General features: G+C 38.3%; 1 protein-coding gene and 1 long non-coding RNA gene across 6 annotated transcripts in view; one reads left to right on the forward strand and one right to left on the reverse strand.

Annotated features, from left to right (window-relative positions):
- Positions 1-8,929, forward strand: part of SH3TC1 (SH3 domain and tetratricopeptide repeats 1) — a 120,537-nt gene extending 111,608 nt beyond the window's left edge. For all 5 annotated transcript variants that reach the window (XM_074229845.1, XM_074229846.1, XM_074229843.1 and 2 more), the window contains 2 exons: positions 941-1,137; positions 8,404-8,929. In XM_074229845.1, coding sequence (XP_074085946.1) covers positions 941-1,137; positions 8,404-8,661 — 455 coding nt within the window. In that variant the 3' untranslated portion in view covers positions 8,662-8,929. The remainder of the gene's footprint in view (positions 1-940; positions 1,138-8,403) is intronic.
- Positions 1-16,697, reverse strand: part of LOC141518124 (uncharacterized) — a 120,700-nt gene that overhangs the window by 73,342 nt on the left and 30,661 nt on the right. Inside the window, exon 2 of the long non-coding RNA XR_012477095.1 lies at positions 9,323-9,424. This is a non-coding gene — a long non-coding RNA (uncharacterized LOC141518124). The remainder of the gene's footprint in view (positions 1-9,322; positions 9,425-16,697) is intronic.

The raw sequence follows: 16,697 nt of genomic DNA on the forward strand, positions 1-16,697 counted from the left end.
TGGATCTGAAGTCAGGAAAATCTTGAGTTTGGACCATACTATGACCCTGAGCAAGTCACTTAACAAACTCAGAAGAAACAATACAAGGACCCCCTTAAGCTCTCTCTGAAGGACTTTAGTATCAATTGTGAGACATGGGAGATGTTACTCCGGGACTGCCCAGCATCAGAGAAGATGCTGTGCTCTTTGAACAAGGCAGAATCACAGGAACACAATGGGTGAGATGCATACTATCTAGAGACCATGCCAAGTGTTCAAACAAACTATCTGTGCCCAAACTATTATAAAGTCTTCCAAGCTTGTATTGGATTAATGAACCACAGGCAAACACCCTGTACCTTGACCCCAGTATTGTGATTACATTGGTGCTTTTCCAGCATAAAGGACAATGAGGATTTATAAAATGAGGGTAATAATGATTGCAGCTATCTCCTAGGGTTGTTTTGAGGATTAAATTGGATAACATGAAAAGTGTCATATGATTTTTAAAAGCATTATATTAATGTTCTCCATCTTTTCCTACCAGAAGGGACCGTAGGGAATATATGTTTAAACTTCCTGCTTTACAGATAAAGAAATGGTTATTCAGTGACTTTTTTAGAAGATCACAAGCTGGTTAATGATACAACTTGGAACTGAACCCAAGTTTTTAACTTCTGGTTAGGCCTCTTTCTATCATACCATAATAGTTCCTCCACCCCTCAAAGACAAATTTCTGAAAATAATAAATGAGTAGGTATTGATAAAAGTGATCAGTGGCCATATCACCATCCTCCTGGAGCTTTGATGACCCAGTATGTTTGTTGTCTCTCTTAGATTTTTGTTTGTGTGTGATAGTGTGTTTCTTTAAGAAAAACCATCTTCCTTAGATTTGAAACCTGTATTCTATGGTAGCATCTCTGATCTAACTTATCCTCCCCCACCTTCCTGTGCCTCTCAGGAAGCCGGTTAAATGAGCGGGTAGCCTACCATCGGCTGGCAGCTGTCCATCATCGCCTGGGGCAGTGTGAGTTGGCTGAACACTTTTACCTCAAAGCCCTGTCTTTGTGCTCATCACCGCTGGAGTTTGATGAAGAGACTCTGTATTATGTGAAGGTGTATCTTATCCTGGGGGACCTCATATTCTATGACCTAAAGGTAGGGGGAGCAGACTGGGGCACCTGGACAAGGACCCTGTACAAACACAATTCCCGTTTAACAGTATTTTCTAGAACTTCTTTGAACTACATTAGAGGAAGGGGAAGAACTCAACTATGGGTTAAGGGATTCGATAGAGTATGAAACTTGAATAGCAATTAGGTGTCACCATCCTAAATTCAGTGGTCTAGAGATAGTCAGTCCTGAGTTTAATTTTTTTAAATTTTTATTTATTTAAGGCAATGGGATTAAGAGGTCACAGGGTCACACAGGTAGGTAATTATCAAATGCCTGAGGCCTCATTTGAACTCAGGTCCTCCTGACTCCAGGGCCGGTGATCTATCCACTGCACCACTTGGCTGCCCCCTCTGAGTTTAAATTCAACCTTAGATGCCCACTTGCTGAATGGCCCTGGGCAATTCACTTAAGTTGCTTTTTCAGTTTCCTCATCTGTAAAATGGGGATAATAAATAGCACCCGCCTCCCAGGGTTGAGGTAAGGATCAAATGAGACAATTTTTGCACAGTGTTAACACACTGCCTGCTACAGAGTAGAGGGACAGTTAAAGGGCATGATGTATAGAATGCCTGAACCAGAGTCGGGAAAAACTGCATTCAGATCTGTCCCCAAAGATTTACTATGTGTCTATGTGGCAAATCACTTAACCTTTATTCATCTACAAAATGGGAATAATAAAAGAACCTCCCTCCAGGGTTGCTGTGAGGATCAAATAAAATAATAGTGTCTGGCATTTAATAAGTACTATGTAAATGTTAGTTATAATAATAATAATTATTATACCTGTTTATTATTAGAAATTACTTAAATAAATATGCTTATCATTTTCCATTGTTTTATTATTATTGATCTCTATTATTATGACAACTACTGTTGTTACTAACTTTAATTTAAAAAAAACTTTGATTAAATAAATATTAAATGCTAATTATAGAAAATGAACCATGTTAGATTCTTGGGCTGCAGATTCAAAGATAAATTACATAGTGTCTTCTTTTGTAGATCAGAATCAATCAATGTTTTTTTTAAGTCCTTGCTTTTCCAGATCTTATGTTAAGGCTACAAATTCAAAAGTGAAATAGTCTTGTCTTCAAGGAGGTTAGATTCAAATAATGGAGGTAACATGTATATGGGTGCATAAAAATAAATAAAAAGTAGTTACAAGGAGAAGGCCCTACCAGCAGCTGGGTCCTCTGTAGGACTTGAAAGGAAAACCAAGAGACTTGAAGGAAAAGCAAGGAGGTTTTCTCAGGAGGTGAAAGTGAGAAGGAAGAGCATCTTAGGAGTGGAGGTCAACCAGTGTGAAGACTTGGAGATGTAGCATCATGTGTGAGGAGCAAGTAGTCCAGTATGGCTGTCCAGTAAAGTGTATGGAGGCCAGTGATATGTAAAAAAGATGGAAAGGATGGGAATAGAAAGGAAGAAGGATGAGCCCAGGTTAGTAAGGACTTAAAATACAAAACGGAGTTGTTTTCTATTTGGTCCTAGAGGAAATATGGCCTCATGGAGTTTACTCAGTAGCTGTGGGGTCAGATTTATACCTTAGGAAGGTTGACAACTGTGTGGAAGATGGGTGGTGGAGGATGGATGGTGGTGAGAAATGCCTGAAGCCAAGAGACCAAATAGATGACTATTTCACTAATTCAGGTGAGAGGTGATGAGGATTTATACTACTGAAGAGACTGGGGGAATAAAATGAAGGGAGCATATACTATAGAGACAGGAATGACAGATTTAACAATTGATTAACTGTCTATAGTGAGTAAGAATGAAGGGTCAAGGATGACCCCTTGGTTGTTTACCTGGGAGATTGGAAAATGGTGGTTATCTTGACAGCAATATTAAAAATTCCAGAGATGTGGGATGGGGGAAAGGATTATAAGATGTATTTTCAGCAAAATATAATACCACTTAGAATTTGACCAATGTACAAGAAAAGTATAAAGTTGTAGAAGGCCTTATGAGGACCATATTTTCAGAATGTGGGAGTAAAAAGAAGATGTGATATATCAGGGAAGGTTTAATGGAAAAGGTGGCATTTTAAGACAGCACAGGATTTATTGCTGAAAAAACTCTAAAGATCATTTAAAATCCCATGCCTGAATTCATTCTACAGATGAAGACCTGGGGCCCTGAAAAAGAAATGAGTAGGGCCAGGTTGCAGAATCAGAATTTCTGACTCCCATGTCTACTAGGGCTTGCCCAATACTGAATCTGCAATAATATTATTTTTCAGGAGAGTTGCTATTCTGAGTTAATGAAGACAAAAGACTGATTTTGGCAAAATTCTAGAATGAGTAGATTTTGTCTATGATATACTCCCTCTACCCTGTGTGTCTCCCTCTGCTTTACCTGCCAAAAATCTGCCATGCCAAATATAATTCACCCATTGACCTTCTAATGTTGAGATTACTTTAAACCTTATTGTAGTCTATTCTTCTCAGGTAGCATCTCAACTTTCTATTCCCTAGCTAGAAAATCATCTTTTTCCCCATCTTCTACCTAGTACTCTATCCCCATTTTCTTTCTCAGATTGTAGAGGACTTTAAATATAGGGCCGAGGGATTTGAATTTTGTCCTACAGGCAATAGAAATCAAAATATCATTCTGTAGAATGTTTTGAGCAGGGCAATGACATTATGAGAAATACAGTGGAATATGAATTTGGCAGCTACTTGGAGGACAGATTGAAGTGACAAGAAGACACTAGAAGCAGGAAAGCTAATTAGGAAACTATTATAATAGTCCAAGAAAAAGATGATGAGATTCTGAGCTAGAGAAGTGATTGTATGAAGAAGAGATTGGATGCTGGTGGTAGAATTAAAAAGATTTGACAATTGATTAGATAGAGGGGATAAGTGGAAGTTAAGGGCTTAGGATAACTCCACTTTGTGATTCTGAATAAATGGAAGGAAACAGGTCTCTTCCACAGAAAAGGCAAGTTTGGAGTTTAAGGAACAATATGTTTCTTTTTTAATGTTTTATATTTGAGATCCCCATAAAACATCAAAGTTGAGATATTTAGCAGGCAGTTGGTAATATGAGACTGAAATTCAAGGAAAAGGTTCAAGCCATTTATATAGATTTTGGATTAATCTACACAGAGAAGGGGGCAGCTAGATGGTTAAATGTATAGAGTACTAGGCCTGGAGTCAGGAAGACCTGAGTTCAAATCCAACTTCAGACACTGACTAGCTGTGTACCCCTGGGCAAATCACTTAACATCTGTTTGCCTTAATCCAATGGAGAAGGAGATGGCAAACCACTCCAATATCTTTGTCAAGAAAACCCCATGAACCACATAAGTGAACTATGGTCCACGGGGTCACAGAGAGTCATACCTAACTGAACAACAACATAGAGAAGGTATATGAAATCACAAAAGTTGATAAGTAGACCCAAAGAGAAAGTGTAGAGAAAACAAAGAAGAGAAGGATGCCATGCTTAGAAAGGACAGGCCTTGTCTAAGAAGACTGAGAAATTGAATCAGAAGATATCAGTAGCTTAAAAACTTAAGCAAGAAAGAATTCAAAATGAGGGAATGATAATGAGTATCTACTGCCACAGGGAGGTTGATTAATAATAATAACAACAATAGGTTTCTGCATAGCTTTTTTTTTGGCTAGGCAATGGGGTTAAGTGACTTGCCCAAGGACACACAGCTAGGTAATTATTAAGTGTCTGAGGTCAGATTTGAACTCAGGTCCTCCTGACTCCAGGGTCAGTGCTCCATCCACTGCACCACCTAGCCAGCCCCTTTGCATAGCTTTTTAAGATTTACAAAGCATTTTGCATATATTGTTTAATTTAAGTTGAATAACAACCTATTGGACATATGGGATGAGGAAAATATCCACAATGAAAGAGGATTTGAGGTTAGTTAACTTGGAGAATGTAATAGAGAGGAAGATCAGGTTTGGAGAAGATGAAGATGAATTCATAGGATCATAGTCTGAGCTAGAGATGGGAACTTAAAAGTCCAATCCCCTCATTTTTCAAAGGAGGAATGGACCACAGAGAGGTTGGGTGTTTGCTTAAGGTCACACAGATTTAGTTTTAAGCAAGTATCAATAGGTTTTCCAAATAGTGATTTCCAGAACTAATTTCCTTAGACATATGGAATTAGATACAAGAACTCTCTTTGTAAGCCTGAACAAATCTCTTTCCTCCTAAGCAGTCTTGAGAGTGTTGGACTAGGCGGCCCATCCATCTCTGACTTTCCATTTTCAGAGATCCTTTTACCTCTGGCATATAGTTATGAAAACTGAATGCTGAAAATCTCAACAATGGCTTGCTCAATGACTAACACTCCCTGAATGCACAGCGACAGCTAGTGACCAGAATCCATCACTGCAATCGCTTCTGAATTTAATTGGAAAAGGGATTTTGATATTTTTCAGTCTTAGGAGCATAGAATAGAAAAGCCAGAAGAAAACGTAGACCTCTAGACATATTCCCTTTGCTTGATAGATGAAGTGACTTGCTGTAAAGAGCTCTGAAGACCTTGAAGCACCATATAAATCTGAATTCTGCCATTTTGTTATTTGTTATTGCCCAAAACCTTACAGTGAGTTATTCCTTCAATAAATTTTTATCCACAGTTATTGGAGAAGAAAATGAGGCTGACGATTTTGTATAGTACCCCCCCCCCCCACAAATCCCATTCTTCGTGATCCCATTAGGGTTTTTCTTAGCAAAGACACTGAACTGTTTTGCCATTTCCTTCTCCAGTCCTTTTTCCAGATGAGGAAACTGAAGCAAAACAGGTTTAAATGGCTAATAAGTGTCTGAGGTTACATTTGAACTCAGCTCTTCCTCCAGGCACAGCGCTTTTAACCACTGTGCCACCTTGCTGCTTTAGTTTCAGTTCTAAATCTGTTCTTTACAGAACCCCCTGGCTTTGGGCAAGTCTATGACAAAGCCAGTTTTATCCTCTGAAAAATAAGGGGAATATTTATACTATCTGTAGCATGATGTCATGAAAATAATATGTGAGTTGTGGTGTTAAGGTCTGTGTTCAAATCTTGTCTCTGACACTTCCTAACTATGTGGTGTGGGATAAATCATTAACTGTTTCATGAAGTTGTTGAAGAAAGCCCTTTGTCAACCTTAAACCTCTATTTAAATGTGAGTTGTTTTATTTATTTATTATTATTAATATTAAAGGCTTTAGAACCCATATATTATTTTGGCTTATTGGGGGTCTTTTTAGAAATGAGTTTATGGTCCTTTATATTGATTTGTAGATTTTTTTTTATTTTTTAAAATTTTATTTATATTAAGGCATTGGGGTTAAGTGACTTGCCCAAGGTCACAGTAGGCAATTATCAAGTGTGTGCAGCTAGATTTGAACTCAGGTCCTCCTGACTCCAGGGCCAGTGCTCTATCCATTGTGCCACCTAGCTGCCTGGTTAATTTGTTAATAAAATGTTATTTCATCCATAAATACTGAGGACCTCAAAGAATTCCAATTTTAAAATATGCAGTGTGGTAGGATGGATAGAGGACTGAATTTAGAATAAGACCTAGCTTTGAAACCCAATTCTCCAAGGACTTGCAGTGAGGAAATAGCAAGAGAGGCAGAGCTCACTCAACCCTTCACAGTCAGAGGCTCGGCTTGATTCTGCCTCACCTGTTGTCCCCTCATCCTACATCTCTGAAATTCTACTTCTTTGGAATTCAATTTCCTCATTTATAAATTGGAAGGGGATAGAACTAGATCAGAAGTTCTTAACTTTTTTATGTGTCCCAGACTCCTTTGGCTGTTGGGTGAAGACTATGGAACCTCCTCAGAATCATATTTCTAAATGCATAAAATATTATTTTGTATGATTTGTGGACCATTTTAGCAGTCTAATAAAGTCTATGGCCCCTTCTCAGAATTTCCTTTAAAATATATAAAATAAAATAGGATTACAAAGGAATCCAAAGATGTAATCACCCCTCCCCACCTTTTATACATGGATACCTCAAAAATATGGAACCTAGTTCAACAATCCTGTATTAAAGGGATGAAGACATTTAAGTGAGGACAGGCTTACTGAGCTCAGAAAGCCTTAGCCCTAGGAAGCTGGTCATCAGTGGATACAGTGGATAAAAGTTTTTAGTCGTGGTATTTCATGAAACAATCCACTGCTATGTCAAGGAGGAATTATGATCCATATTGGTAGAGGGGGGCAGTGAGGAGGAATGTCATTGATGAAATCACAGATCCTTGAATATTGTGTTGACATTGGACCATCCAACTGTAGAAATGCAGGAGAGGTCAGGATTAGAGAGGAAGTTTGGGAAGCTATTCACTTCTAAAATCTTCAATGTATATTTTCTGTGTTTGTTGATTTTTTTTTTTGCAAGGGAAGGAAAGGAGTCTGGGGGTATGCTCAACTGATAGAGGCAGCACTGCATAATGGAATGGAGATTAGAGGCTATAAATACTAATTTTGGTAACTCCAGAATCCCTTACACTAATTTTGTAAACCTCAAATAGAACATTATCCAAATGGAATAGTAAGCAATGTTGTAGGGCTCTGGTGAGCAGACTAATGACATCATAAAGCACTTTTTAAGGTGGTTACTAAGTGATGATAGAGAATCTTGGAGCAGGAAACTGGTCAGGTCCAGGGAAAAACTGACCTTGAGAGAGGCTGCAGAGATCACAAATTGGTGTTGTACATGTGAATGCCCTTTGGTGAAGAAAATATAACTCCTTAGTCCAAGGATTACTAGAGCCAAGTAATCATAATATCATTCTATGTGGAGATCCTAAGTAAATGACCATAGTATAATAGAAAGTGCTTTTGGATTTAAATTCAGAAAACCTGACTATAAATCCCTGCTTTGCCTCTTATTGGCTCCACTCCTCTGCACAAACCACTTAATTTAATTGAACATCATTTTCCTCTGCTACAAAATGAGTACTTAGGAGAGTATTTTCAAAACCCTAAAGCTCATTTTCATGTGTTTTGATGGTATAAGGAGTAGAGTGTTGGGTTTGACACTTATTAGCTGTGTGTTTGGATAAGTTACTTAATCTCTTTTCCTCCAAGGAACTCCCTAAGACTTATTTACAAAGTTCAAGACCAGTTCTAAGTTTTGGTGGAAGGAACCTCCACACTGGGAGTGCCTGATTTTTTTTTTCTCATATATTTTTCTCATATTCTCATATATATTTCTATTGTACTCATGTGGTTATTAATTTTATTGTAATAGTAATAATAATAATAATAATTAATATTATTGTTATTTCAGGACCCATTTGATGCTGCTGGCTATTACCACCTTGCCCTTGCAGCTGCTATGGATTTAGGTAACAAGAGGGCTCAGCTGAAAATTTATACCAGATTGGCTACAATCTACCACAACTTTCTCGTGGACCGGGAGAAATCCCTCTTTTTCTACCAGAAAGCAAGGACCTTTGCCACAGAGCTGAATATTCGGAGAATCAACCTGGCCCCTGACCGATATTACAGGGGTGCAGCCTGGATTGTGTCTAAAAGCTCTGTGTGAATTCATCTCCCTTTATTATGTGCTGTTTTAAAAAAAGCAACACAACAAATCCACATGTATAATAGACACATATTTGTTAATATACTAAAAATCCAGCATCACAAATTGATGTTTCTCTGGTAAACACAACTTAAAGGATTTTTTTTTCATTAAAGCATATTCTGTATGTATTTAAATACCTTAGTGTTCTACCATTTTTTTTCAAATAAAGTCAATATGAGAATGTAAAGGCACCTGAAAGGAAATAAAATAATTATTTATCTGATAATGTTTTGAAGTAGTTAAGAATTTGTTTTCTAACAATGATCTGCCACATGATAATGTCATTTTATGTAAACATTTTTAGATCACACTCTATTTCTCATCCAAAACCCAAAGTTTCCTCACCTAGAAATTGCTTTTGGGAGTGACATGGTCTGTACTGAAGTTGTCTGGATGCTAAGGAAAAAGAAGTTAAAAATGGATAATAATACAGCCTGATTTGTTGTATGTAAAAACTTTCTTAAATTTGAGCTGTACAAAAATAGAATACTTCCAACTCTGTAGGGCAAGGGGAGAGTTGATTTGGTTTTTCCCTCATTATCAATTTTAAACTTCATGGCAAATTGAGGGATCTAATAGGAGGTTCCTTTAGGGGTGAGATATGAGTGAGTTAGCCTACCTGGTCACTGATTCCATGATTCAAGATCTGAGTTAGGTTGGCTATCTCCATCTCTTCTCCCACGTTCTCATGGTAAGGTTCTGTCAAGCACGGAGTCCTTTCCTGAAAGGAATATGAATGTCAAACCCTATGACCATGAGTTGTTTGACTCAGTTAATCAACAAGCATTTTAAAAATGTTTATACTTTACATGTGTTAAGTACTGGGCTTAACAAAGGATGTCCTTCAAGAATCATCCATTTTAATGAGGGAGATGGCATGTAAATAACCAAGTACATATACAATTAGTACAGAATGAATGGAAAGTAGTCTAGGTAAGGGGAAGAGGGAAGGCTGGTAGTAGAAGGTGAGATATGAGCTGAGTTGAAGCAAACCAGGGAAATAAAAGGTGGGGGTGAGAGGACATTACAGATACGGGGAACAGACAGATGGTTCAAAGACTTGGAGACAGGTAATAGAATGCTATGCTTGAGGCTCTGCCAATATGCCAATGTAGCTAAATTATAGAATGTATGGAAAGGTATAACTTGGAGAAGACTGGAAAGGTTGGAACTGGCCATGTTATGAAGAGTTTTAAATGTAGAGGAGTTTACTTTTGACTCTATAGGTCAGGGTCAGGGCAGGTTTTGGTTACACTTTAGAGAAGTCAGTTTGACAGTGGGGTAGACAATGAAGTGGGGAAGGCAGAGAGGCTCTTTAGAAGGCAATTATTCCTAAGCCCAAGAGAGAAATGATGAAGGCCTAACCTACAATTCTAGTTGTATGAGTAGAGAAAAGGGGATGTAGAAGAGAGATGTTAAGAAGGTATAATTAGATTTCCCAACAGATTGGTTTTTCAGGACTAAAGGAGAGTGAAGAAAAGGCAAGTGGGAAGGATGTCTTTGTTCAACATACCCTCGCTAGAGTAAAGATAATGTTCAAGTCATGCCACCATTACTTTGTTTGGCATGATCCTTTTCAAAATCAAAGGTCAACAATTACCATCCATCTCTGGCAGCTTTCTCCCTGTGGAAGATCCCTCTGCCCCAGAACCCTTTCCTCTGCTTCTGGAATTCCTTCTGGAACCTCCATTTTCAGGAAGGACCCAGGTCAGTCACATTCCTTCCTTCCTTCTTCAGCTTCTGCTCCTAATTCTCCAAATTCCTCTTCTTTCCCCACCCCCAAACCACTTTTCAGCATCTTTTAATGCATTGTCTTTCCCCATTAGGAGTTAGCTATAGATAGTAGGGACTGTCTTTTTGCTTCCATTTGTATTTCCCAAGCCTCAGCACAATTACCAACATATAATAAAAATTTAAATGTTTGGTGACTTGATTTAACATCTTTCTTATAGGCTTTCTATCATACTTCTCCATAGGTGATATTCTAGACTTTCTCCTCAAGTCTTCCAGTACTCTCTCATCACAAGTCCTTGATGTCATATCTTACTGAGAAAATGGGGGTATTTTCCCTGAGCTCCCTCTTTTTATTGTCTTAAAATCCTCTTGCTCTCATGCCTTTTCTCTTTTTCCAGTCTTTAATTGTTACTTTACAGTCTTGTTCCTTTGGGCACCTCTCAGATCCTTGGTTTTCCATCTGTAAAATGGGATTAATTATATTTGTTTTGATTACCTGATAAGGCCCTTGGAGGATCACAATGAAAGGATGATATGAAAGTGCTTTATAAAGCAGTGATGATGATAATAATTTGCTGTTTCATCCTTTCAGTCATGTCTGCCTCTTTATGAGCCTATTTGGGGTTTTCTTGGCATAGATTCTGGAGTGGTTTGTCATTTCTTTCTCCATCTCATTTTATAGATGAGGAAACTGAAGAAAACAGGGATTAGTGATATACTCAGGGTCACATAGCTAGTAAGTGTCTTAGGTTGGATTTGAACTCAGAAAAATGAGTCTTCCTGACGCTAGGGGGTCTGTTCAACTTTACCACCTAAGAGCCTTGATAAAAAGCTAGACATAGAATTTTAAGGTTTGCAAAATACTTTACAAAGATGATTTCATTTGATCTGTATAATAACCCTAGAAAGTAGATGTGCTTTGTTTGTTTGTTTGTTTTGCACATAGATAATTTAAAACAGGAATAACTACAAAGAAGTCCGAGTTCAGTTTTCTTTTCAGAGAGCCAGAGTGAGGGGCTCCCATCAGTTTACAAGAGCTGGATTCATACTCTCATCCCACAAGAGGGCAGTATCGAGCTTAGTAAAAACCAATCTCCCTTCCTACTAAGGAATATTCAACCCAAGGAGGTCAGAAAACAAACTTTAACCTTAATTAAAAACTTCATCATGTCCAAGGGATGAATTCTGAAAATGCATTTTTAATTGAAAACATGTTTTGTTAAAGGACAAAATGTTGGATTCAAGCAGAAAAGTCACATTTTAAAAGTTTCAAACATTGAATTAAAGGGTCATTATTGTGGAGTTATAGAATGTCCTAATTGGAAAAGATCTTTAGAGTTCATCCAGCCTGACCTCATCATTTTATAGATGAGAAAGCTGAGGCCAAGAGAGTTTAAAAGTGACTTGTGGGATCTCTGCAGCTATCACCAGTCACTTTACCCCTGCCTCAGTTTACTCTTCTGTAAAATGGGGGTAGTGGAAACTATCTTTCCGAATTGTGAGGATAAAAGGAGACAAGGTTTGTAAAGCACTTTATAAACTCTATAAATGCTTGCTATTATTATTTTTAGTCAACCAACTTTTATTTTTTAATATTTTATTTATTTACTTTTCCAACTATATGCAATGGTAGTTTTCAACAATCATTTTTTTTGCAAGGTTTTGAGATTTACATTTTTCTCCCTCCCTCCCTGCCCTCCCTGCCCCTGACAGAAAGCAATCTAATGTAGCTCTACATGTATAACCATGCTAAACATAGGTGCATATCAATCATTCAAGAAGCTTTTATTAATCAACTACTATATGTGAGATACTGGAGATTTAGTTTATAGAACGAATGAATCCCGATTCCCCAGGGATTTACATTCATAAAAGCTGACATTTAAGTGTCAACTTTGTGAAATAAATGTATTTTACAACCATTATCTCAATTGATTCTCACACCAATTCTATTTAAGGAAAAGAGTACAAGTTCTGTCCTCCCATTTTTCAGATGAGGCCCCTAGTTGGGAGAAAGAGAAGATGGTCCTGTCACACAACTAGTAAGTAATAAAGGTGGAAAAGGAACTAGGACTCCTAATTTCCCCTCCTGTTCTTTGCTGATTCTAGTCATTCTCAAATAGTTATTTTCTAATCACTTTTATATTTTAGTTTTAAATTCTTGTGCTGAACTTCACAAGACTAAATATTTTATAATTTTTTAAATTAAAAATACAATTTCTACTAATTTTTATTTTAAAGGTATCTTAAGCACCAAACTCTCTTACTGTTCTGAAATACTTTCTGGTAGGCAGGGTTGGTAATCTAAGGATTGGTTCCCAAGAGGGTGGGTTTCCTTTCAGGGAATTGGATAGTCCAGATTGGGTGTGTTCCAATCATTGGCTTGGGGAGACACATGACTCTTAACTTCCAGGTGGTCCTGGAGGCTGAGGGGAGGAGCACATTGTATTCAAAGTAATGCTAGGTCCTGAAAAACTTATAAAAATATATATTATATCCAGAGACAGGCAAGGGGGCTCTCACCAGCCAGCAAAGAAAGTTTGGGGTGCATATTTTGCAAATGTCATTTACTGCTATGAAAACATGGGGTCCTGCAAAGAGTGCACACTTGGTACGGGATTTAAGAGCTGGAAGGAGCTTTTGAGATCATATAGTTCAATTTTACCATTGGATATAAAAAGAAAACTAAGAGAAAAGATCTACCAAACTTAGGTCCTGTGACTCCCACTCAGGGCTATGTTTCAGGGGTGGTTTTTCTGTCACACAACTAGTAAGTAATAAAGGTGGAAAAAGAACTAGGACTCCTAACTAGGACTCCTCTGTTTTATGTCTCCGTCTCTCTACCTTTCTCTGTTTCTGTCTCTCTCTTTGTCTCTGTTTTATCTCTCCCTGTGTGTATCTCTGTCTCTATCCCCCCTTCCTTCCTTGAGCCTAGGTTATTAGACACTTGCCACTAAAAAACTGCTTCCAGTTCAGTTATCATGCAATGAGATCACATTTCCTTATTCACACCTCTGCTCATAAACAAATAGATGCTGGCTCTTTCCCTTGGTTAAGTTAGCTTTTACTTGAGTCCAACTTCAGTCTATCATAATTATTTTTCCAGTGACTTGATTATGGAGTAGAAGGAAGGAAATCTGTTTCATCACCTGCCCTCCAGGGCCAAGACTAATCTAAGAATCATTGCCCTTAGTGTTGCTTTCATTCTTATCATAGTCAATGAACAACCATTTGTTTAGCCCTACTAAGCCCTGGCTTTGGGTTAAGTGCAGAGATAAATAACAAAAGACAGACTCTCCTCTCTAGGAGCTCACAGTTTAATGGGGAAAGATAACAAACCTATAGATCCAGACATACAGGATAAATTCAGATAATCAATAGTCTAGGCAGGAAAGGTAAGGACCATTGAGAAAGACCTCTTGCAGGTGGGCTTTTGTCATTGTTATTGTTTGTCCTTCCTTCCATCATGAAGTCAGGGAAGTGATGCCATGACATACAAGTGAAGGGGATTTAAGGGAGGGAGGGCAGAGGTGGGATTTTAGCTGGGACTCTAAGGACTTCTAAGGAAGTCAGGAGGTGGAAATGAAGAGGGTCAGAGTTTTAGGCATGTGGGGGGACAAATGAAAATGACAGGTAGAGGATGGAGAGTTTAGCTGGAGAGGGGAAGACCTGATTCTCCCACCCACTGACTGAGGGACCCTGAGCAAATCTCAGTAGCCCTGGAGACTCTCAGACTCTGAGCAGATCAGGAGGCAGTCCACATCAGCAGAGGGAGTTTTCTAACAGAGTTCCTTATAACTCATATAAAATCACATAGTGATGAAAAAGCACTTAAAAAGAGCTTGCATTCCACCAGCACATATGTTGTTTTAGGGATACTCACTTTATTCTTCATCAATTCACTGTCCTTTATTGCTCTGAATTTCTCCTCTTACATCCTTACTGATTGCAAAATAATATCTTCAGACTTCTGGTTTCTGACTGCCACAGAAATGTTTTGGATTTTTTTTGCTGCATATATAAACACAACACACAAGTGCACATATATGTGAACACATGTACATGTGTGTCCATGTGCAGATATAGGCATGTGTCTATATGGGATCATATATACATATAATGCACGTGCATACATATGCATGTGTGTATATACATGAATGATCTTTTCTTCTATCTTATACATCCTTAGGATATAGACTGTGTAGAAGAATTTCTAAGTCACTAATTTTACAGAAGGGAAAACTGAGGCTCAGAGACTTTGAGTGACTTAACCAACCTGAGACACATAGCTGAGTCAGAACTAGGACCCAGAACTCCTAATTGACCTTCTCAGATGGTTCTCTCTTACCTGGTGACATGGAACAGAAAGGACATAAGAGATATGGAAAAGAAGGAAACAGGTTTTTTTCTTTGAGGGACAATTTAGTTTATTTATTTTATATTATTACAATAATCTTGTTTCTTTTTTCTTTTTATTTTAAGGCAATAGGGTTAAGTGACTTGCTCAAGGTCACACCATTAGGCAATTATTAAGTGTCTGAGATCAGATTGGAACTCAGGCCCTCCTGACTCCAGGGCTGGTGTTCTGTCCACTGTGCCACCTAGATGCCCTACAATAATCCCCCCCCCCCAAAGATAGATAAACCTCAAGAATAGTGAAAGAAGGAAAAAAAGTGTACCTCAGTCTGTGTTCAGATTCCATTGGCTTTATCTCTAGGATGAGTTGCCTTCTTTATCATAAGTCCACCAGAGAAGTTACTTCAATATTTTTCCCACAGTTGCTATTCCTAGCTGCATTTCCCTCCATCCTCTTCCTTCCCACTCTTATTTATTTTATTCTCTCTCTCCTTTCATCCTGTCCCTGTTCAGAAGTGTGTTGTATCTGAATAACCTCTCCCATGATCTTCCCTCTCTTCTGTCACCTATTCCCACCCCCCCCCCCCCCCATTCCCTCTCATCCCATCTCTTTCCTCTCATTTTTCTCTAGGGTAAGATAGATTTTCTCACCCGTTTCTGATGAGAATGAAGGTTCACTCATTCCCCCGGTCTCCCCCCATTCCACTCCCTTGTAAAAGCCTTTTCTTGTCTCTTATGTGAAATACCTTAGCCCTTTCTTCCTCTGCTTTCTCTTTCTCCCAGTACTTTCCTTTATCACCCATTGACTCCCTTTTTTTTTTTTACTATATTATGCCATTATATTCTGCTCCTTCCTGTGCCCTGTCTATATATGCTCCTTCTGACTGCTCATAAATAAGAAAGTTCATATGAATCATCAGTATCTTCTTCCCATGCAGGAATACAAACAGTTCAACATCATTAAGTTCCTCATAGTTAGTCCTTCTCGTCCACCACCTCTATGGCTCCCCAGAGTCCTGTACTTGGAGATCAAACTCTGATTGTTTCAATAGGAAAGTTTGAAAGTCCCCTATTTCATTGAAAGTCCATCTTTTCCCCTGAGAGAGGATGTTTAGTTTTTGCTGGGTAGTTTATTCTTGGTTGAAAAGCCTTCCAGAATATCATATTCCAAGCCCTACCATGTAGATGCTGCTAGATCCTGTATAATCCTGACTATGGAGCCACGGTAGTTGAATTGCTTGTTTCGGGCAGCTTTTAGTATTTTCTTGTTGACTTGGGAGTTTTGGAATTTGGCTATAATATTCCTGTAAGTTTTTCTTTTGGGATCTCTTTCAGGAGATCAGTCAATTCCCTGAATTTCTAGGATCTCAGGGCAATTTGCTGTATTATTTCTTGAAAAGTGAAGGAAATAGTTGTAAAAATATTAGGGAACAAAGCATAAGAAATAGACTCCAAATTTTGATCTTTTAACTAGTTAACTTTTTCTTGGGATTCACCTCCCCTCCCCCCATTATTTTCTGATATCTCTCACCAATACCCAGATAATCAATACCCTCTCTGTAACTTCTGGCTTCCCAGAGATCCCAGTGATATTTTCTTGACCTATCCTTTTCCCTCCCTCCCCAAAACTTCTTTCCCATTCTCTGTCCCATGATCCTCTGGACGATAGAATGGCAATACTGTCTGTGAAGTTTCTTTGGCAAAGATACTGGAGTGGATTACCATTTCCTTCTCCAATTGGTTAAATCAAACAGGGGCACACATCGAATAAGTGTTTGAGGTTAAATTTAGGCCCAGTGCTCTATCCATTGAACCATCTAGTTGCTTCCTACTGGGTACATGGATTAAGGTTTCCTTTCCCTATTTATTTTTCTCAGACACATTCTGTGAAAAATGCATTTGAA

Source organism: Macrotis lagotis, chromosome 3 (genome assembly GCF_037893015.1).
Source record: "Macrotis lagotis isolate mMagLag1 chromosome 3, bilby.v1.9.chrom.fasta, whole genome shotgun sequence".
NCBI classification, from domain to species: Eukaryota; Metazoa; Chordata; class Mammalia; order Peramelemorphia; family Peramelidae; genus Macrotis; species Macrotis lagotis.